General features: G+C 34.9%; 1 protein-coding gene across 2 annotated transcripts; it reads left to right on the forward strand.

Annotated features, from left to right (window-relative positions):
• Window positions 1-1,029: 1,029 nt before the first annotated feature.
• On the forward strand, window positions 1,030-22,434 carry zfr2 (zinc finger RNA binding protein 2). 2 transcript variants are annotated; one of them, XM_058759729.1, is made up of 19 exons: window positions 1,030-1,209; window positions 2,284-2,530; window positions 2,614-2,731; window positions 4,408-4,623; window positions 4,709-5,046; window positions 7,489-7,671; window positions 7,804-8,023; window positions 9,531-9,679; window positions 11,274-11,393; window positions 11,846-11,991; window positions 12,845-12,971; window positions 13,065-13,267; window positions 13,352-13,520; window positions 15,494-15,641; window positions 17,605-17,690; window positions 19,171-19,266; window positions 19,353-19,464; window positions 20,474-20,571; window positions 20,655-22,434. In XM_058759729.1, the coding sequence occupies exons 1-19, from the start codon at window positions 1,136-1,138 to the stop codon at window positions 20,826-20,828; spliced, it is 3,024 nt and encodes a 1,007-aa protein (XP_058615712.1). In that variant the 5' UTR covers window positions 1,030-1,135; the 3' UTR covers window positions 20,829-22,434. The 2 variants fall into 2 exon arrangements, with proteins under 2 accessions (XP_058615712.1, XP_058615711.1); XM_058759728.1 differs by having other exon boundaries at window positions 1,031-1,209; window positions 12,842-12,971.
• Window positions 22,435-22,496: the final 62 nt, after the last annotated feature.

Consider the following 22,496-nt stretch of genomic DNA (forward strand, 5'->3'; position numbering starts at 1 on the left):
TAATTTGATAATTTACATGTAAGTATGTGGACATATTAGTTAATTATAGAGTAATATTGTAAATATATATTTTTGTTTACTTTATTTTATATATTTAATATATTTGTACATAATATTACTATTTGTAAATATATATATATATATATATATATATATATATATATATATATATATATATATGGTGGTACATTTGATTTACTTTGATTTACATTTGGATTTTTATATATCTATAAATCATAAAATAATGAAATTTACACACACACACACACACACACACACATATATATATATATATATATATAAAGTACATATAATTTGATAATTTACATGTAAGTATGTGGACATATTAGTTAATTATAGAGTAATATTGTATATATATATATTTTTGTTTACTTTATTTTATATATTTGTACAAAATATTAGTATTTGTAAAATATTTTAGAAAATATATTTATATTTATATAGCCTATGTTGTGTATTTGGGTTAATTAATGTTAATATAATTAGAAGAATAATAATCGCGCCACGCAATAAATCCCGCCTTCTATGTTCCTGAGCATTACCTATATCTGTCTGAATGAATCTTTAAAAAAATACTAAGTTTAAATCAAAACTCACCCACACAAATGTCGCGTCTTTCTGTCACGTCCAAATTAAAGCTGAAATAAACTGAACTAAAGGTCTTTGAGGCGGTTTTTAGTAAACTTAAAGATCTCTGTAACGTTACTCGTCGACCAACACCTGCAGTGTTTATACCGAGCATTTGACACGCAAAGTTACCAAAATAAATTAAGTGACTATTAAAAGTAATAGCTGAGCATCGTTTACAAATATAATATAGACGAAACCTGAAGTGTAACGTTATTCTGTTTTTATATTGTTCTAAAAATGCTCAAAACTTAATTATTTCACCTCATCATTTCAGAGCGCCACCGTAGCCATATGTCACTGATATAAACCTATGTAACTATTCATAGGTGTATAATATACATAATTGTAATTCATCTGTACATCAACGGTTTATTTTGAGGCTCCGCGGGGGGCAGCGGCGCGAAGGTGACCGTTGACGTCAAGGACACGTGTCGGTCACGTGATCGCCGGAGACGCCGCCGCCGTTGCTGCTGCTGAAGTTTCTATGATGGCGGCCAGTAATTATTATGGATTCACACATGCAGCTGCCGCCGCCGCCGCCGCCGCCCCGCAGTACAGGTACGAAACAAACACATGTGCGCATGAATACATCGCTAATTTACAGCAGTGGTGATGCCACGGCATGTATTTAAACGAGATGCTAACGGCCAGTGCGCAAAGATCTCATGAGCTACTGTTGTTTTTGTGTTTATTAATGCTTGCATGTTATTATTATATCGTGAACGTGTGTTCACGTGAAATATGCGTGTGCTAGTATAAATACCGCGGTGCTGCCATACTTATTGACTCGTTGTACCATGGAGTACCATGTTTATACCATGGTAAACATTTGGCACTATGCTTTACCATACAATTCTGTGACTTTAGTATTAAAAATGAGCATATGCTTACAAAAAGTTCTATATTTTGATAGCCTAGTCTTTAAATTAAATACTATTACCATGATATTTTGCACACTTGTAACCCCTACGAAAATTAATCATGGTTTTATTGTAGTAAAAGTGTAGTAACCATGGTTTTTTGGCGTATTGATGACCATTTGTGACCCTTTTTCAAAAATTTAGATTTAAACATCTGAAAAGCTAAGTAAATAAGCTTAGGTTAGCTGGGAATAGGACAGGACAACATTTGGCCGAGATACAACTGTATGAAAATATATATATCTGGAATCTGAGAGTGCAAAAAAAAAAAATCAAAATATTGAGAAAATTGCCTTTAAAACTGTCTAAATTAACTCCTAAGCAATGTATTGCTAATCAGAAATTAAGTTTTGATATATTTACATAATATCTTCATGGAACATGATCTTTACTTAATTTCCTAATGATTTTTGGCATGAAAGAAAGCTTGATAATTTTTACCTATACAATGTATTTCTTCACTATTGCTACAAATATACCTGTGTGAATTTCGACTGGTTTTGTGGTCCAGGGTCACATTTGTATAACCGCTAAAATATAACCACTATAAACAATGGTTAGTATAGCAAAACCATGGTGAATTAGTGGTTACCATGGTTTAACTATAATAACCATTGTTTTTTGGTTTAATTTGTAGTAAAACCATGGTTAATTTTCATAAGGGAAGGGTGTATAAACCATATTAATTCTGAATCCCGAAATTCCCATCCAGCACCCAGCCGCCTCCTGCCTATTCCCACCCAACCACGGGCAGCTATAATGTCCAGCCCGCCCCCGGAGTGGCCCATGCGGTGACGGCCTCGTACCCCTCCGTCACCGCCCAACCGGCGAGTCCTGCGGTGACCACCCCCTACCCCACCTACCAGCCCCATCCCGCCCCAAACTACGGCTACCGGCAGCCTGAAACAACCCCACAACTGACGACCACCCCTCAAACTTACCAGGTGTTGACTGAACCGGTAAGTCTTCTCTTTGCTTCATTGTTTTTAATGATGCATCTCAAGTGGGCTCATTTACTTATTTACTTTAATTGGTTATACAGGAGAATTATAACTACGGTCGACCACCGCCGCCGGTCAGCAGCTATGAGAACAAGCAGTACTTTCAAACAAGCATTGCACCTGCGCAGCGAACAGCAACTGAGGCCTACTTCCAGACAGGTGAGTCTGATTCCTCTTTAACAGCAATAATGGCCAAGTACTGTATGTAAGCGGATTTAAGATGACAGTTTGTGTTTGGTTTACCCAAAAATTGTCATCATTTAAGCATCCTCAAGTTGTTCCAAACTTGTATGTTTCTTTCTTCTGATAAAAATAAAAGAAGATTTTGAATAATGTGAGTAACCAAACAGTTGATGATCCCCATTGACTAATACAGTGTGGAAAAAGATGCTATGGAAGTCATTAGGGACCAGAAACTGTTTGGTTATCAACATTTTACAAAGTATCTTCTTTTATGAGTAAATAATGACGGAATTGTTATTTTTGGGTGAACAATCCCTTTAAGTTGTTTTGTAAATGTGTTTCCAGTTTTTTTTTTTTTTTTTTTTTTTTTCGGCAGACATGTTGAGCTTTGGCACTCATGCGAGTGATGCAGATTCGACTCTGGTCTGCAACATTCCCATTCAGAAATACTAAGTAATTTTAAAAATAAATTTCAATATCTGTAACCATAAAGGTAATATTGATTTACAGACTGTTTAATATTGTAATGTTTAATATTTTAATGTAATGTTTGCTATTATTATATTTTACACTTAATTGCATTTTTATTTTTGTAAGAATGTTAGTGAAATATAATTATTTAATTATTATTAATTATTTTTACTTATTATAATTATACGTTAACCAGTATTGTGACTATTGCAATGTAACCCATACTTGGAATTTGTGCTCTGCATTTAACCCATCCTAAGTGCACACACACACACCGTGAACACACATCCGGAGCAGTGGGCAGCCATTTATGCTGCGGCGCCCGGGGAGCAGTTGGGGGTTCGGTGCCTTGCTCAAGGACACCTACAATTCCTGCCGGACCTCAAACTCAAACTCGCAACATTTGGGTTACGAGTCCGACTCTCTAACCATTAGGCCACAACTAACCCCAACATTCCCAAACACTAATAAAAATGACAAAGCACATAAAATGACTAAAACTTAAACTAAAATTTAATTTAAAAATAAAATGAAAATATATAAAAATGACGTTCTTAAAAATAAAAGCTAATTCAAAATACTAATAAATACTATAAAAATATATAAGTAGTAGTGTTGTTTGTATTGTTATATTGGTGCATATAAATGAAAATAATTAAATATAGGGCTGCACGATAAATCGCATGCGATTGTCATGCGCATCTCGTCAGTAAAGCCGGCTCTGTGATTAGTAGTAAATCTCCATGACGTGCTTTCGGATTGAGCGGCATTTAATACACCGAGCCGTAGTTCACTGACAAGCTACGCAATATCGTGTTCATAATTGAAGGTGATTAATCTTCGATTATGGACATGATATTGCGTAGCTTGTCAATGATCTACGGCTCTGTGTAGCAAATGCCGCTCCATCTGAAAGCACATCATGGAGATTTACTACTAATCACAGAGCCGGCTTTACTGACGAGATGCGCATGACAATCGCATTCGATTTATCGCGCAGCCCTAATTAAATATTTATTTTGGTGAGAAACCATGTGGGCTTTACGGGTATTTTAAGTCTTGCTTTAAATATTTAGAATGCTATAAGAAATAACAAGCCCATCTAAGCTATTTCAGAGCAATCAAATATCATCATAATATTCAATATTTAGGTTTAAATGAGAACATCTTTGCCTTTTCAGGCCTGAAAACTGGCTACAGCCCCACGAGCACAGTGTACAGTCAGCCGCCTGTTCAAAGACAGGTCGCAGCTCTGAAACCCCCTCCCGCTGTGAGCTCTGTGTCCTCTAGCTACACCATCTACCCGACATCAACCAGCGTACAGCAAACTCCAGCCCCCATATCCACTTACACCCCCAGTTCTTCCTTCAACTCCACAGCTGCTACGTCCTACTCTGGTATGTCCGCATCTGATTCAGCTTTATACGCCACAAATAGCCACCGGCATATCGTCTAATGGTATCTCTTTCTTTGTTGCTTCAGCCGGTCTCAGCTATTCCAGCTATGAGTCTAGCGGTTACACATCCACGCCTTCGTACTTCCAGCCGGCACAGCTGGCGCCCCCGCAGGCGCAGCCTCAACCACCTCTCCAGCAGCCGCAACAGCCTCCGCCGCCGCCGCAGCAGACGCAACAACCTCCAAAACAGCTCGCCAACTCCTCCTGGAGCAACACTGGAAGTGGCACGATCACCAGCCATTCCGTCAACACATACAAGAAACCTGTTTTCCACCAGAACAAGATCCAAAAGCCCAAAGGGCCGCCCAAACAGCCACAGCTGCACTATTGCGATATCTGCAAGATAAGCTGTGCCGGTCCACAGGTGAGCGTTTGCATGAAATCCACATTCAGTTTCACCCAAAAATGCAATTTTCCTGATTATTTACTCACCCTCAGGCCATCCAAAATGTATAGGTCTTTTATTCTTCAGCCGAAGAGAACTTAAAGGGTTAGTTCACCCAAAATATGAAAATTACCCCATGATTTACTCACTCACAAGCCACCCTAGGTGTATATGACTTTCTTCTTTCAGACGAATCCATTCGGAGTTATATTTAAAAATGTCCTGATTCTTCCAAGCATTATAATGACAGTGAATGAGTGTTATTTTTCAAAAGTCCCCATCCACAATAAAAAGTGCCTCACACGGCTCAGGGGGATGAATAAAAGCCTCCTGATGCAGTTTTGAACCAATAGATACGCGCAATAGATACCAATTTGTACGCGCATTCACAATAGAACACCTTTCCGGACGGATGACGTAGCATATTGTCGTAGCGCAAACTCCGGTGAGAAGTGACGAACGCGGAAGCGCAGAGGAATTAGATGTACAAAACAAGGATTTGTCGAAGAAAAATGTCAGAGGATTTTAATATAAGCCAAGAGGAGACTGTAAAGTAAGGAAACTTTGCTTCCTTTGCTCCTGTAAACAAACGTTGGTTCTTACGCTACGCCTAACTAATCCACTAATCAAACTAATCCACACAACATCAGCCAATGAAAGTTGAATGGTTGCTTTTGTGTCAGTTTATTGTTACGATCTATTTTTGTCAGTAGACTTGAATTTCAATTCATATTTTAAAGGCAGATTCTCAAAATGATTTTTTCCCCCTCTACTTCAGTAGCACTTACACTAAGCTTAACAGTTTTATTCCCATCTGTATTATGAAGATTTTTACTGAAAGGCAGTGTTAGGGTAACACATTCAAAGTAATGAAAGTTATGTAATCAAATTACTTTCCCAGGTAACTAGTAAAGTAATGTATTACTTTTAAGTTTACAATGAAATCTTAGTTATTTTTTCAAATGAGTACCGCAAGTTGCTTTGTTTTCCCATTTATTTACTGACATCTTTCCTGTCCCCATGCTGACAGAAACACTTCCTTCAGCCTGAGGCTTATTAATTTCACTTATGGTGTGAAAAACTTATGGTCCCACTTTATATTAGGTGGCCTTAACTACTATGTACTTACATCACAAAATAACTGCAATGTATTAATTGTGTTCATATTCTATTGCAAAACACTTCTGCTGCTATTGAGGTGGGATACGGGTAAGTTTAGGGACAGGTTTGGTGGTCTGCGTAGGTTTAAGGGTGGGTTAGGGTGAAAGGCAGGGGTCACCAAGTTCGGTGCCTGCAGAGTTCAGCTCCGTCCCTAATCAAACACACCTGAAGCAGCTAATCAAGGTCTTACTAGGTATACTTGAAACTTCCAGGCAGGTGTGTTGAGGCAAGTTGGAGCTAAACTCTGCAGGACACCGACCCTCCAGGATCAAGTTTGATGCATGGTATAAGGGATGGGTCAACAGCGTAGTTATAAAAGTAATTACAGAAATTATTTTTTTTAAATGTAAGTACAATGTAAAAACATTTATGTTAGTAACTAAGTAATGTAATTAGTTACATTTTATGGCGTAATGCAATATTGTCATCTATTACTTTTAAAATGAACTTTCCCCCATATTGCTGCCTGGTTTTATGCAACATTTTATTCCTAAAACATTGTGAAATGTAACTTTTTTTTCTTTTTTTTTTCTTGCTGCTGACAGTATTTTATTTGGAAATGTATGAAAGTTGGTGCATGTTTAATTAGATAACACCTTACTTGCATATTTAAACATAGCATTTTAGAAAACTTGTAACTTTGCAATTTTTAATGCATTCAATCTACTGGAGAAGTATGGTGATATCTATTGCTTCAGTTTTTAGTCTATTTTGACCAGTTTTGACGGTCCAAAATCCATATTTAGGCAGTAGTCTACATTACCCTAGTTTTTGTCAAAGTTTTTGTGGCAGTTTGTTGTTAAGAATTGCAAATAATCCTTGTATTACAAGTTTTTTTTTTTTTAATTAAATAAAAAAAATTAAACTGATCTATGTGCATTTCCACAGAAGAAATCTGTAAAGCCAGGTTAAAAATTGTGTCTTTTGAAACATAATGTCAAATGTTTTTACCTAAAGAATTCTGGATATTGCTTTTTCTCACTCCATAAATCAGAAAATGCTGTCAACAGCAAGAAATAAGTTAAATTTCACTATGCTTGTAGAAATAAAATGTTGTATAAAACCAGGCGAATGATATATGAACAAACCTCTGAGTGAAAATCTTTAGAATATAGTTGGAAATAAAACTGTAAAATTTGGTGTAAGTTCTACTAAAGTTGAGAGAAAAAAAAAAAAACATTTTTAGAAGACCGACGTGTCCCACATTTAGTGGAAAGTAGTAGCAAATGTATTTCTTCATGTTCCTGTGTTCTCCTGCAGACGTATCGGGAACATCTGGAAGGACAGAAGCACAAGAAGAAAGAGGCAGCTCAGAAGAGCGGCAGTCAGGTGACCAACGGACCTCGCGGTGTCCAGACGCAGCTGCGCTGTGAATTGTGCGACGTCTCGTGCACCGGTGCCGATGCATACGCCGCACACATCAGGGGATCCAAGCACCAGAAGGTTAGTTAAATGTCGTGTTTCATTTGGCTCTTTCAGTGCTCTTGAGCTTTTTGACATGTTTTGGTGTTGCGGATTTGTTGGTGTCTTTGAATCTTTTCATTGAAATGCACCTGCTATCGAACTTTTCCTCAGGTGGTGAAGTTGCACACCAAACTTGGCAAACCCATCCCTTCCACGGAGCCCGTTTTCGTGAGCTCTGCCCCTGCTGCCGTGACAATGACTACTAGCAAGACGGCTGCGACAACCACTCCCACCCCTACATCGATTGCGCAGAAGATGCCAGCGGCAGCACTTTCCAAACCCGTGGCGTCTCCTGCGAAAAAACCTGCCACTGCTAAAGTTGCAATTATCGGTAAGTGACCTTACAGAGCCTTTTCATTAAATAAGCATAATCAATGTCTCTGTAAATCATTCGGAATACTGTTTTGTTCGCACTTGCGACATTTACACTGGAGATTATGTGAATTTATTATAAATTTATTTGCAGTTGCGACACTACATAATGATTTAGGGCCTTTTTCGTAAAATGTGAACAGAACAAATTTCTGTGTAAATCATTTGAAATACTAATCTAAAATAATGTGTTTTCAAAACAATTAATTTTACAAATTACTTGCGCAGAAATTTTTTGCAATTACGAGAATTTTAACAAGAATGGTTTTGCGAATTATTTACATTATTTTCACAATTGCACAAGTAAGTAGTATAAAACTACTGAATGATTAAAAGGAATTTGTTGACATTAACATCGGAGCTTATGTGCATGTTTTTTTAATTCATTTGCAGTAATGACAGTTTACATAATGATTTTAGTAATCATTTACAGATTTTTAACGTAAAAATTATTTACACAGAAATTCAGTAACATTTTTTACACAAGATTTACAAATGATTGATTCAGAAATCGGACTAAACTTATTTGGCCTCTTAACTTTCCTTGCATTAGCTGTTTGCAAATATAAATTTTCGCAATCGTGCGATTGCAAAAATTGTTTTACGACTGATTTACATTAGAATTCTTCAGGTTTTGTGCAAATTTGTTTAAGAAATGTTGGTAAAACTTAACAATAAGGTCACTTTTGTTTAATACATTAGTTAACATGAACTAACATTTAGTAATAACTGTTTTATTTTATAGTTTTATTAAATTGTATTTTTATTAACTAACATTTAACAAAAATCAATAAATGTTTCACTCTTCATTGCATTAACTCATTTTAATGAATGTTAACAAAGTTTTATGAACGATTTACACCTAAATTGTTTTACATTTGTGACAGTTTATGTAAAAATGTTTATAAGACCTGTTTGCACACAATTATGTTCAGCTTATGTCTCATAAATGAGGCCCAATGTGTTTCATTTTTAGTTTTAGCTCCGTTTTAGTCGCATAAATGCCTGATGTTTCTAGTATAGGGATTATAGTTGTTTTCTGCATTACTTCACCTTAATTTCACCAGCGCTTACACAATCAGTGTTCACACTGATCACAGAAATAGATGATATTTCCTCTTTAGTGCATCACTCACAAAACCCACATGACGAGAATAGATGATTTACATCCTGCCTTGGAGGAGAAAAGTCTCCTCATACACATTTCAGTCTTCATGTTGACGCAATGTCTTTCAGATTGTAACATGACATCAACACAGAAGTCTTGCTCAGTCTTTTTGCGTTATATAGTTGTGATATTCATTCCAGATAATGTTGCTCAGCAGGTTATGAACTGATAAATTTAGATGTAATCATGCAACAAACCCTGCACATCATAAATATTTTGGTAGCATGGTTACATTACAAACAGCCATCTTGCAGAAACATGAAATAGAGTAAATTTCCCAATATGCATTTCTCTCCAGGCAGCAGAACATCCACACCAGCTCCGGTAAAGACGGAGGAGACGAAGCCGTCTTTAGTGAAGACGGACACTTTGAGCGACGATGAGGATGGAGATGGTACTGGAGCTCAAGGAGACATTCAGCCTGTGGGACACGATTATGTCGAAGAGGTGAGGCCGTTCAATCAGAATATTTCATTATTTGCATATTGTGTTGAGTAAGGGTGTATTCACACCAGGAAAGTCCGATAGTTCACTTGCTTTGGTCCGGACCAAATATAATTTTTTTTTTTTGTTTGTTTGGTGCGGTTCGCTTTCACACTGCCCTTTTTGCAAGTGAACCAGAAATTGTAAACAAAACCACACGTGTGCCAAGGTCATCCATTCATTGGACAGAAATTCTCAAGCAGGGAAAACAGGAAGTGCAAAAACAGGCTAATCATGGAGATCTTTCGTAGTGCAATTTTTATTCTTTTACTGATTTGCTGTTATGAGATACTAATATGAAGAAACTTATGAGCATCAAATGTCATACAATGTAATTACGACTTGCCGAAAATAAAATCTATAGAAATAAAATACTTACAGCATATCAAAATGTTAGTTTAAACATTTGACCTAGATAAATGTGCGCTAGGCGCATATAATTGTTTGTGCGGAGAGTGGAAACTGAAGCGCGCTTCGGGACATCAGTGGAAACAAATTAAATACTCCGTAATTGTTGCTCATAAAGGTAAGAATAATACATTGTTTGGAATATCAAGAAAACGTAGTGCTTTTCTAAAATAAAGAAAACTAATAGGATGCGCTTGCTGTCCCAGTCTTGAACAGGAGCGCTTCACAAAAATGAACCGAAACTCTTCGTTGAATATTTTCCTTACAGACATGATGAATATATCTATAGAAAGCTTTGAATTACTACAAAACGAAATAATTAATATCCAAAACGAAATAATTCATATCCAAAACAAAAACTCTTTCATTATAATCCGTAAGGATGCATTTCTTTCTAAAGAAGCGTCCAATGAGGAGATGGCGAGTCAGGATTTTTAACTTCATCTTTGTGACACTGACTCAGAAAACACTAGTTTATTAATAAATAATTAAAATATCTCCTTACTATTTTCCCCAGACACATTCCTTGTAACTTTTGCTGGGGCTTTGCGGCAAGCTTTAGCCTATTTAGTGCGCTCATGTCACGTTGCTGTGGGCGCTATGGTCACGAAACTCATAATTTGCACGTGTTTTTAAGCATTGCGGTTTAAAAACAAGTGATTTAAGCGATTGAAATGCAAACAACAGCACTATTTGCGCGAGCTGTGTGTTTCTGAGCGTGCTTTCTGCAATTGGGTCGGATCGAGGCCGGTTCATATTCACACCTTAAACGGACCATACCAGAGTTCGTTTGAAACCAAACCGAGACCACCTCTTCAGCTGGGTCTTGGTTCGGTTGTTTGGTGTGCACCAGAGTGCGATTGCTGTATTCACACCTGCCCAAAAGATCCGCACCAAAGGGGGAAAAAAAACAGTTCGTTTTAATCGAACCAAACAAGACAGGTGTGAATACACCCTACAACTTGAACAAAAGGAGTGAATCTGTCTTTTTGTCAATGAATCAGTCAAATTGATTCACGAATCATTTATTAGTGAATCAGTCAGAATCGAAAGGATTTCTTCTAGTAAATGTGTGACATTTAAGGATAATTGGGTATTTGTCTTTCTCCTGAGGGTTTTAAGTCTCTGAATCGTGTTTTTTCCTCCTCAGGTTCGAAATGATGATGGTAAGGTGATTCGCTTTCACTGTAAACTGTGTGAATGCAGTTTCAACGATCCCAATGCTAAAGACATGCACCTGAAGGGACGGAGGCACCGTCTGCAGTACAAGGTAAAAAAACAACAACATCTTTCTATGTTCTTATGTGCCACAATGAAACTTCATACTTATATTTTATATACGTTTCATGCATTTTTTATTAACTAGTTGTTATTTTATAAATAAATGATTTTATTAAATGTTTAAATATATGTATTTTTGTATGTTAATAATTATTAAATTCAACAATTATTTATATAATAAACAAGAGTTTGTCTGTTATTGAAAAAGTAAATTAGATACTTGCCCAATGAAAATTGCTTCATATAATTAGATTTTCTTGTTTTTCTTAGCTTTTATTTATTAGTTTTACATTATTCATATAAATCTAAAATGAGTGCAAAAAAGCTTAACTTCGAGACACTTCTGTTCAAAACACAAGACAGTCAAACTAACATTATAAAACAGATAATGAAGACTTTAAATCGGCTGCAGTTATTGACCGATATTTTCTTGTTTTATAGAAAAAAGTGAACCCAGACCTTCCTGTGGAGATCAAGCCCAGTAATCGAGCGCGGAAGCTTCTGGAAGTCAAACTGCGAAAGCAGAAGCAGAAATCAGTGCTGAAGAGACAGCAAGAGGACGAACAGCGCTGGCACATGGAAATGAGGTCTTCATCTGCTTTCACACCATTTCTGACAAAGTTTCAATGAACTTTAACATCGAAACGTTTATTGCACATTTCACAAGGCCTTTTCACTGCAAGTTAAAATACATCGCATGATACTGAACTCTGTGAAAATGTGACATTTTCACAACTTTTAACGAATGTGCATCAAACATGATTTAAGTCACTTTGAATATGTTCATCATTTATATATGTGTGTACATAAAATCACACATTCTATAATTTACTGTACTTTTTGCAAATATTGTATATAATAATTATTAGTGTAATAATTTTCACATTACAAAATTTAAAAGTATATAACATTTGTCATAATTCAAATTTAGCAGTTTAATAATTTTAGTGTACATTTTTTGCAAATATAATATATAATCACTTTAAATGTAATAAAATGTAATTATTTTCGAATCATAAATTATATATAACCTTTTTAATGATTAAAATTCAGCGTTTTATCAAATACTATATATAATATTATAATTACAAATAGTACATATGTAAATTTTCACACCATTTTTTGCACTGTGTTTAATAAATTATTTATTTTGAGTAATTTTGTGCAGAATATTGTGAAACGATGTACATCAAACATGGTTTAAGTCACGTTTTACTTTTTATATTCAGGGAAATCTGAATATATAACAATTTTCACATATTTATACTCGCACAAAAACATTTTTAATATGATTACAGTTTTGGCACCCTTTAAAAAATGTAGTACACATTTTTCAAATGTTGTACATATTAATTCTCACATCTTTCTTTACACTGAATGTGGTTACGATGACGTGATTTGTAACTTTTTATATTCACATTTCCATGTGTCGTCCAGTAGGAGGTACGAGGAGGACATGTACTGGCGGAGGATGGAGGAGGAGCAGTTATACTGGGTGGAGATGAGACACAGAATGGCCCCGCCCCCTCTCATGGGCCGGCCCAGCATGCCGGTGCCGCCCCTATTGGTAAGAACACACAATGACATTTCAGACAAAAACTGATCAGATGCTAGTTTTTATCAAATTGTAAAGCGTAACAATTCTCCCATTTATCTTTAGCCCTCGCGAAGGCCTGATTCGCCCGACGACCGCCACATCATGGCCAAACACTCGGCCATCTACCCCGTGGAGGAGGAGCTTCAGGCCGTCCAGCGAATCGTGTCGCATTCTGAGCGCGCTCTCAAACTGGTGTCTGATTCGCTGCTGGAAAAGGAGGCGTGTGCTGCAGACGACGACGACGACAACGACGCGACGGACAAACAGTGAGGACTCTCGCCAGCTAGTTTTGTGTTTATACTATCGAATAGTAGTGCGAAGTTTAGATTTACATGCTTCCTCTTGGACAGGTCGGAGTCTCAGGCTCGTATTCTCAAAGGAGTCATGCGTGTGGGAATCCTGGCTAAAGGTCTCCTCCTGCGCGGTGATCGCAACGTCCAGCTCATCCTGTTAGCGGCCAAGAAACCCACCGTATCTCTATTGAAAACCATTGCGGAGCAACTGCCCAAACAACTAGCGGTAAGCTTGTCTTTTTTGTGTGTGTGTGAAGTTGCTGTGCATGTAAAATAAACGTTTATGTCGAAGCTGCTAAAAAAACATTTGACTTATGACCTGTTTATGCTCTCAACTTTGCACTTATGGTTTTATCACCTTGTTTCACTTTGTTCTGGCTGTTACATGATGGAAATCGCCTACATGAGAAATCACATGATCTCAGGTGTTAAGCTTATACCGTATATAGCAACATGTAGCTGGGTGTTTGGTTAACATTTTGCAATTTCTTAAAATAAAGCTTGGCTGTCATATGCGCGAGTCTCACTAAGGAATGTCCAGGTCATATTTTACACCTGAATCAAAAGTAAAAAAAAAAATTAGAATTTTTTTTTTTTTTTTTTAAATGTAAAATATTTACATTTGTTCAAAATACTTAAAATTAAAATGTATCATATGTTGTATAAAGCAAATGAAGAGTATTGTTTATGCCCTTTACTTTTTTTTTATTGTTGAAAACTAAACATTTCCTAAAATGTCATTACTGTAATGCTGCTGCAAAAAAGCATATCATACAGCATAACATGCAGAAATTCATACAGAAAACTATTTTAATGAAATTTCAATTGTTTTCAAAAAATTACTGTAACATGCAGAAAGAGATGTAAAAAATAATTTTTATCACAGTTTGACATATTTCTTAAATTATTTTCATGACAATTAAACGTTTCCTGAAATGTCATTAATGCAGCACAAAATCTCATTACCATAAAATGATTGTGGAAAATTATTTTTATTACAATTTAACATTTCCTTCTTTACTATGATACAGAAAAAAAATAATTGCCGTAACATACAAAAAAATTATAGTCAATTATATTCATGACAATTAAACATATTTCATTACATGCAACAAATTATACAGAAAATTAGGATTTTTTTTATTCATGAACATCATATTTCCTAAATTGTCTTTGCTGTGATGCAGCAAAAACATCATTACCATAACATACAGAAAATCATAAAGGAAATTATTTGTCAATTAGACATATTTCCTAAAATGTCATTAATGCAGCACAAAACCTCATTACTGTAAAATGCAGAAAATTAAACAGAAAAATATTTATTACAATTTAATATATTTTCTAAATTGTCTTTACTATAATGCAGCAACAAAAGCTCATTACCGTAACATACAAAAAAAAAAAAAATCTTTATTAAAATCAGCATTAAATTAAATTCAGTACAATACTAACATAATATATGAATACTTCTTACAATTTTATTATCTTTTATTCTTTTTTTGGTTTTTCACATTACAGTAATGAGATTGAGATTGCTGTGCATTGCGCTAATGACTCAATGCATGGGGGAAAATGTGCTAAATGTCACAAATAATGTCAAATCTTTATAATCTTAAAAATATGGTTATTTACTTGATGCAATCAGTAACATACAGATTCTTTTTTTTTTTTTTTTTTGACTTCATATTACAGTAATGAGATTGACATGGTTGTGCATTGTGGTGATGACTAATTATGTCAGGAAAATGTGCTAAATGTCATGAAAATAATGTCAAATCTTTATGATCTTAAAATATACTTTATTTACTTGATGCAAAATATAATCTATAATCCCCCGGCTTTTGGGATGAAATATGACCCAGACATGTTTCTGGTGGTTTATTGTGTGATCCACCCATATATAATTCAAAATAACTGCAAATAAATGAGCTTTTGTCTTTGCTCCTTCTGCTGCTCTTGTGGTCCATGTATCTTTAACTGATCTTTAGTTCCACTGCCTGGTTACGACACCTACAGAGAGAGACTGGGGCATGTACTTCATTCCCATACACATTATATCCCATTAACCCCTGCATTATGCAGCCATGACTTTGAGTGTGGCAATTGCCAATGGGATTATAAGGGACAAATTAAGGCCCCTGTATTGACCCCTGCCGTCTCCTCTGTAGTAATGCAAAGTGTCCTTTTGACCGGCAGACCTTTTCTGAAGATCAGTATGAGGTGCAGGTACACCCTGAGGAAGCCAACATCGTCATTTTTTCAAGCAAGGAACCAAAAATGCAGGTCACCATCTCTCTTACCTCGCCAGTGATGCGCGAAGACCCCGTCCCCAACATGGAGAAAGGTTAGAGAACCCGTGCTTTCCCTCAGCAGCACTATATGTGTTCCCTTGGTTCTCCAAAAATACGGATATTTCCATACAGAATTGAATTTTTCATCAGTGAATTGGCTTTCCTGTTCATTTCTGCCCCCCTTCCCCTCCTTCATTTTCTTTTTTCCTTTCGGTTCAGTCCATTATTTGCCCTCGTTCGGTTTTGCATTGCTTTCTGAAAGATTTTTAAGGAATCAAAAACAGGATCTCTGACCTTTCTTTACCACTGTGGCACAATATTGTACAAGTTGTGTTCTAAGATACATGCGCACTTCAGGATGAGAGAGATTTTTAGCTTTGACCACAAACATTTTCAGGTCAAGTTATTTATACACACAAATGTGGCAGTGAACGATGTGAATTTTGGGGAGTGACAATCGCATTTATTTTTGCGCATGTACAGAAAAGAGTCAATTCTACATCATGCAAAATTGTGATTCTTAGGGATGCACCGAAATGAAAATGCTGGGCCAAAACTGAAAATTTTGGATGCGCTCGAAAACCGAAAATGCTTTTTAATAATTATTTATAATTTCATTAAATAATTTTGTAAGCCTTTTAATTTAACTCTATTTTAATGATGCTGAATTTTAAAATATACAAGCCAATAAAATAACCACACTTTCATTTAAAAGTAAAACAATAAAATTGGACAGAAAATATGTTCACAGGCCTGAACACTGCTGGGCGGATATTTTAGGCTCATATTTTCGCCCATTTTTCTCTTTCGGCCAAAAAACAAAAATAATTTATATAAATGATAAAAAATCATTTCCGGCGGCCGACACTTCGGTGCATCCCTAGTGATTCTTGATGTTTTCACGTTAAGAAACAGTTTTTATCAATTAATATGCTTCATGTTGGCTATTTTTCATCAAAAACAGTGGCTTATTTTATTGTTAGTAGCTATTTATTAATTAATTTTATTTGAATGATTAATTGTAAATTATTAATTTCGTTTTTATTAATTTAGTTTTTAAATTTCATATTTTATTACATTATTGTTTTAATAGTAAAATACAGTATTTCTTATTATTTTATAGTAAGTTTTGTTAATGCTCATTAAACTGCCACTTAATTTGTTATAATTATGCCACTGCATTCACAAATTGTTGTTTTGGTTTATTTTGTGCACGCAATGCAAATTTTATGTCAATTTGCTTGTGACTACCTGATTTTTTTTTTTAAATAAATAAATTGGGTTTCCTTGATTTTAAAAAATTACTTTGTAAAAACAAACTAGAATTCAGCTGAAAAATGTTTGTCACTCCTGTAGATAATCAAACTATGCGGCCACTGCAGTATTTTGGGACTGAGTTTGTGAATAGTTTCACAATAGATTACATAGTGACGATAGCAGCATTTTGGAGTTTTGTATCTTTTAAATAAGACGAAACCTAAACTACATTTTTATTGATTAGGACGTTGGAGAATATGGATTTTATCATCCATCAAGTGGCCTAAAACAATTTTATCCTCTCATCCTGAAGTTTTTGAACAATGACCTCAAAAGCCTCTGAAATTCCGACTTGTAACCTGAGGTCATTGTTGTTTTATTTTGTTAATGATATTCTCAATTCTGTTTCTTTCAAACAACCAAAAACCAAAGCGGTTCTCCACACTTGTCCTGTTTGGGTTTGTTAATCATGCATTAACAGACCCAAGCAATAATATTTTGCATAACATTGCAACAGTTTTTTTAGGAACCTGGACATGAGGAAAACCCCTCGTCTTGTGAAATATCGGTGTTGTTACTTTGTTTTGAAGTGTGTTGTAATGATCACATTAACACAGCCTAGTGCCAAAAATCCCCTAAAAAAAACTTTGTGTCATTTAATTAACAACAATGTTATATCAACAACATCTACTTACTTTTTCTTACCATTGCTAAATTATTAAATACAATTGACAGAGTTTCCTACATGTGTCCTTGCAGCATCAGAGAAAGACTCTCCGGATGTTCTCAGCAGGACCAAGTGCCTTGAGTATTTAGCGGCTCTGCGACATGCTAAATGGTTTCAGGTAAAAAAAAATAAAAAAAAATGGCTTTGATTGTTTAGGATAGGCTTGAATTGTATTTAATATTTTAGGGCAGTAGATACGTAATCTGTAACCTTGTGAAAAGTGTCGGAGAAGGTCCTTTAAAATTATATTTTGCTATGCTACAAGCTACTCCTAGTTTAACAGTTACATGATTAAATTATAACGGTTATGTTAGGCATAACGTAAAAAAAAAAAAAAAACCTCTCAAAAAGTAATAGCTACTCTGCAAGTTACAATAAGAAAAAAAAATTACTAAATATTGCAAATTTTTAAAGAAGCATTATTTAGGCGCCAAATGCCTTGAATGTTAAAAGAATCGCTAATGGGAAAGCTATGTGTAGCTACCATCATGCTACTGACTTTAAGCTAAACCTGAAACATACTCTACGCAAGTATGAATCGCTCCTATCAATGCAAGTTTTACTTCATTTGTAGTTGCATTGTTAAATATGTCAGAATGCAATAAGTAACACATTGCCATTATAGTGGTAAATAGCATTGCAAAAACAACATTTAGAAAAGAATATCGCAGAGCAAGTCAGTTGATTGTCAACTGGCTGGCATGTTAGCTAGCGAACTATCTAAATAAGTAGTTGTATTTAAGCATGTACAATGGAATTGTACATTTGCAATACAATAACTGAGTGTTTGCGTACTTAAGAGTATGTTTCTGGTCTTGCTCAGAATTGTGTAATTTTAGTAGCATTTTAGCATTACTATTTACAATTTGTATTAACTAAATTGCAGCCATGATTGTTGCGTATTACTGACTTTCGTCCACAGGCTTAGGCTAATGGTCTATTATAATGTAGTTAGACATAATGTAAAAAAAAATTAATAAATAAAAAAATTTCCCAAAATTATAGAAGAAAGAAGCATAACTAAGCACTAAATTGACTTGGTCTGTAAAAAATTCACTATTGGGAACGCTACACGTAGCTAACCGACACGCTACTGACTTTCGCCTAACCCCGAAACATACTCTACGCAAGTACGTATTGCTTCTATCAACACAAGTTCGACTTCCAGCATAGCTACATTAATAAATTTGTCAGAACGCAATTAGTATTGCATCACTAATGCACCTTATTTTCAGTATTGCCACAAGGGGAGCTATAATCGAAATTAGCATATATTTTCTGCGCTAAATTTTTTCCTCATAAACAACAATTTGAAAAGAATATCGTAGAGCAAGTCAGTAAAGTTTGTCAACTGGTTAGCATGTTAGCTAGCTAACTACCTAAATATTTTGTAGTTAAACGTGTACAGTGGAACTGTGCGCTTGCCATACATTGACCGAGTGTTTGCATACTTACATGGAGCATGTTTCTGGTCTTGGACTTAACCATTGATTAATTTTAGTAGCATTATCATTTTCAATTAGCATTTGCCTTTGCGTTATTAACTGAAGTGTTGCTGTTAGCTGTGGATGTTGCATATTAATGAGTTTCGTCCACAGGCTCGGGCAAACGGTCTTCAGTCTTGCGTCATCATTATTCGGGTTCTGCGGGATCTGTGTCAGCGCGTACCTACCTGGGGCAAGATGCCTGACTGGGTCAGTTGGCTTTCCTTGCTAACGGTGATTTTAGCTGTAGCTAATAATGGTCAACATGGTAACGTGTTGCGTTTTTGTTCAAAAAGGCCATGGAGCTGCTTGTGGAAAAAGCCATTAGCAGCGCATCCGGTCCACTCAGTCCAGGAGAAGCTCTGCGGAGGGTCCTCGAATGCATCTCCACCGGGATTCTCCTGCCAGGTAGGACCAGTATTATTTTACTTTAATTTATATACTATTATAGTTTACTTTATAGAGTTCTTTTTATTTTTAGATTTTCAGTTTGGATTTTAATTGTAGTTTAAATTCTGCTAATTTTAAGTGATTTTATCATTTTTATTAGTTTTTATTTTTCTAAATACTTCTATTTGGTATTCATTGATTTTTATTTCAGTTTTTATTAAATTTAGTACTTCAACATAATGTTAGTTGGCAAGGCCACATTTCTAGTTGAGCTAAGTTTATAGTTTTCATCTTACTTTTTTATATTTATTTAAGCTTTATTTCTATTAACAAAAATGATTTTTAATAATAGTTTTAGTTAACAATAACATAACTGAGATAAGATGCAGTTATTTTATGTGTTTTTGTGATTTTTATTAGTTTTTGTTCTTCTCAACATTTCTGTTTTGCTATAGTTTATATTTAAGTTTTTCTAATTTTAGTACTTTAGCTTGAACTTAATTTAGTTTACTTAGTTTCCAAACCAGTTTACGGTTTTCATCTAATATTTAGGTTATACTTTATTTGAGCTTTATTGCTATTAATAAAACAGTTTTTAAATAGTTTTTGTCAACAGTAACAAGTGGGGTAGGGTGCAATAATTTTATGTGCTTTTGTCATTTTTATTAGATTTAGTTTTTAAATATTTCTGTTTAGGTTTAATTAATTGTTATTATTTTAGTTTTAGCAATTTTAGTACTTTAGCTTAAACTTAAAAATGAGAAATGTTCATCTAAGGTAATATTTATATATTTTTAATATTTAATTTAAACTTGAATAGTTTATAGTATGTTTATTTTTCTTTTATTTCAATTAACAAAAACGATTTTTAATAGTTTAGTTAACAATAACAAAACGGGGTGAGACACAGTAGTTGCGGTCCTATTAATAGCATGCATCACAAATGCATCTTTTGCTACACATTTCTTACCCATTTACACTAATATTTAGATTTAATTCGGTCATTAAATGTCTGTCCACCCCTCAGATGGTCCAGGTCTTCTTGACCCGTGTGAGAAAGGTCAAACAGATGCTCTGGGAAGCATGTCGAAACAAGCTCGGGAGGACGTGACTGCTAGTGCTCAGGTACTAAACTAGGTTTGACTAGCCAAAATTTCCATTTGCGTAATCCATGCTATTCTGAAAGCATGTCTCGTTTTGTGTTTCAGCATGCGCTGCGACTGCTGGCTTTCCGTCAGATCCATAAAGTCCTTGGCATGGGCTCACTGCCGGTCTCAAAGGCCGCAGCCCGAAACCGCAAGAGACGACGCGATGGCAGCGACACGGGCGAAGGAGAAGCCGACGGAAAGAAGGATAAAAAAGACGACTCTCAGGACCCTTGAGACGTCTGCATAATCTTCGCAAGCTATTATGTCTTTAGAAATGTATAAATATCACTTGAAGAGGAAAAAATACAACACTTGATGGTTCCGTTTTTCAAAAGTACAAGAGATGGAAAAAAGTAGTCGTTCCCCTTTTATGATGCAATATGTCTTTCTAATACATCTGAGCTGAAAATAGGCCGAAATGCTTCTAAAGTGCAGCAGTCGCATCTTGTTTTCAGTGTATCAGATGATGAACGAACGTCACTACCCATCAGCGACCAAAATATAATATAAAGTTACTGAACGTCACATTAGCTCCATTAGGCACTTTGACATATTAATGGCACTTAATTAAAAGCTTTAATTATCCAGACACAGGCCAGTCTTTTTATGTTTACATCACATATATATATATATATGTATATATATATATATATATATATATATATATATATATATATACATATATATATATATATATATACATATACATTTTTTTTTTTACACTGTGGTGCCCAAAACTCTGAGTCCACATTGACGTTTTTATTTTTCAGGCATTTTAACATGGAAATAAATATGTTTTATTATTTTTGAAAAGTGTAAAATGAACATTATAACATAAAAATATTTCTACTTTTCATTTCTAATTAAATGAAGGTAATTTAGTGACACTGAATATATAAACAGATGTTCGTTGCTCTCAAATTGTTTTGCAAAAATTAAATTTCTATTATTATTATTATTATTTATTTTTATTTTTAAATTAAAAGACTCAGACTTTTGGATCCCACTGTATAAAAGACAAAATATTTAGATATATTTATAAATATTAATAAATTCTATTCTATATAATATTATTATGATGTATTATATAATAATATTATGTATGAGGTTAATGCAAAATTAGTTTCTCAACTGTGTATCTAAAAAAAAAAAAGTTTTTAAAATAAGTAGTTGCTAGTATTCACTAATAAGCTGTTAAAAGCGACACGATTCAGCTTTGTGTGGTTGTTTATTAACCCGACACTGGATTTATACATGTTTAGGCATCAGATCTGTAACCGATGGAGGAAAAAAAATAAATAAATAAATAGACTTATTACTTCTCTGCTATCATTATTTTTATTTGCATACTGAATAATCGCTCATTTCACGGTGAGAAGCTGGCGTTTCGACAGGGTATCGAGTCGTTGTTCTCCAGCGAACGACGCGAAAAAACACAACGTAAAGTCTGTGGTTCTTCACATGTGCCTGCGGTAAAGACTTAAAGTACTTGAAATGCGAACGAGGAGGTGAATTTCCGGTTCTTCATATTGCAATATAATATAATGTAATACCTCTCTATTCTTACATTTTTATATAAAAGAGTAAAATCTAACGAGAGATGCGCAGTTTGCTAGAAAGATTGCTATTCGTATATATTGAATTGATTATTCGTATCGCCTGAATTTGCGTTCTGCCACCTGTTTTTATGTATAATGCAATCGTATCCCGGCGTTTTTAAATGTTCCTGCTGAGTGTTTGTTCTCGTTTTGTAGGACTGTGAATAATTATAGTGTGATCTTTCTTTCAGTTGGAATATGTGTAGTGCTGCTTAACTAAATAAACAGAGAAAACGATCAGACTACACGGCCCGCCTGTTGTTTTTTTGTTCGAGTTTAAGCCTTTTTTTTTTGCTTTATATTT

This window comes from Onychostoma macrolepis, chromosome 22 (assembly GCF_012432095.1).
Source record: "Onychostoma macrolepis isolate SWU-2019 chromosome 22, ASM1243209v1, whole genome shotgun sequence".
In the NCBI taxonomy this organism is placed as follows: Eukaryota; Metazoa; Chordata; class Actinopteri; order Cypriniformes; family Cyprinidae; genus Onychostoma; species Onychostoma macrolepis.

What these genes read in the sequence shown, in the direction of transcription:
- zfr2 (XM_058759728.1), top strand. Translation starts at nt 1,136, where the DNA reads ATGATGGCGGCCAGTAATTATTATGGATTCACACATGCAGCTGCCGCC. An exon ending in CGCTGGCACATGGAAATGAG is followed by an intron (nt 11,992 to 12,841) that starts GTCTTCATCTGC and finishes TGTGTCGTCCAG; the next exon opens with TAGGAGGTACGAGGAGGACA. An exon ending in AACGACGCGACGGACAAACA is followed by an intron (nt 13,268 to 13,351) that starts GTGAGGACTCTC and finishes CCTCTTGGACAG; the next exon opens with GTCGGAGTCTCAGGCTCGTA.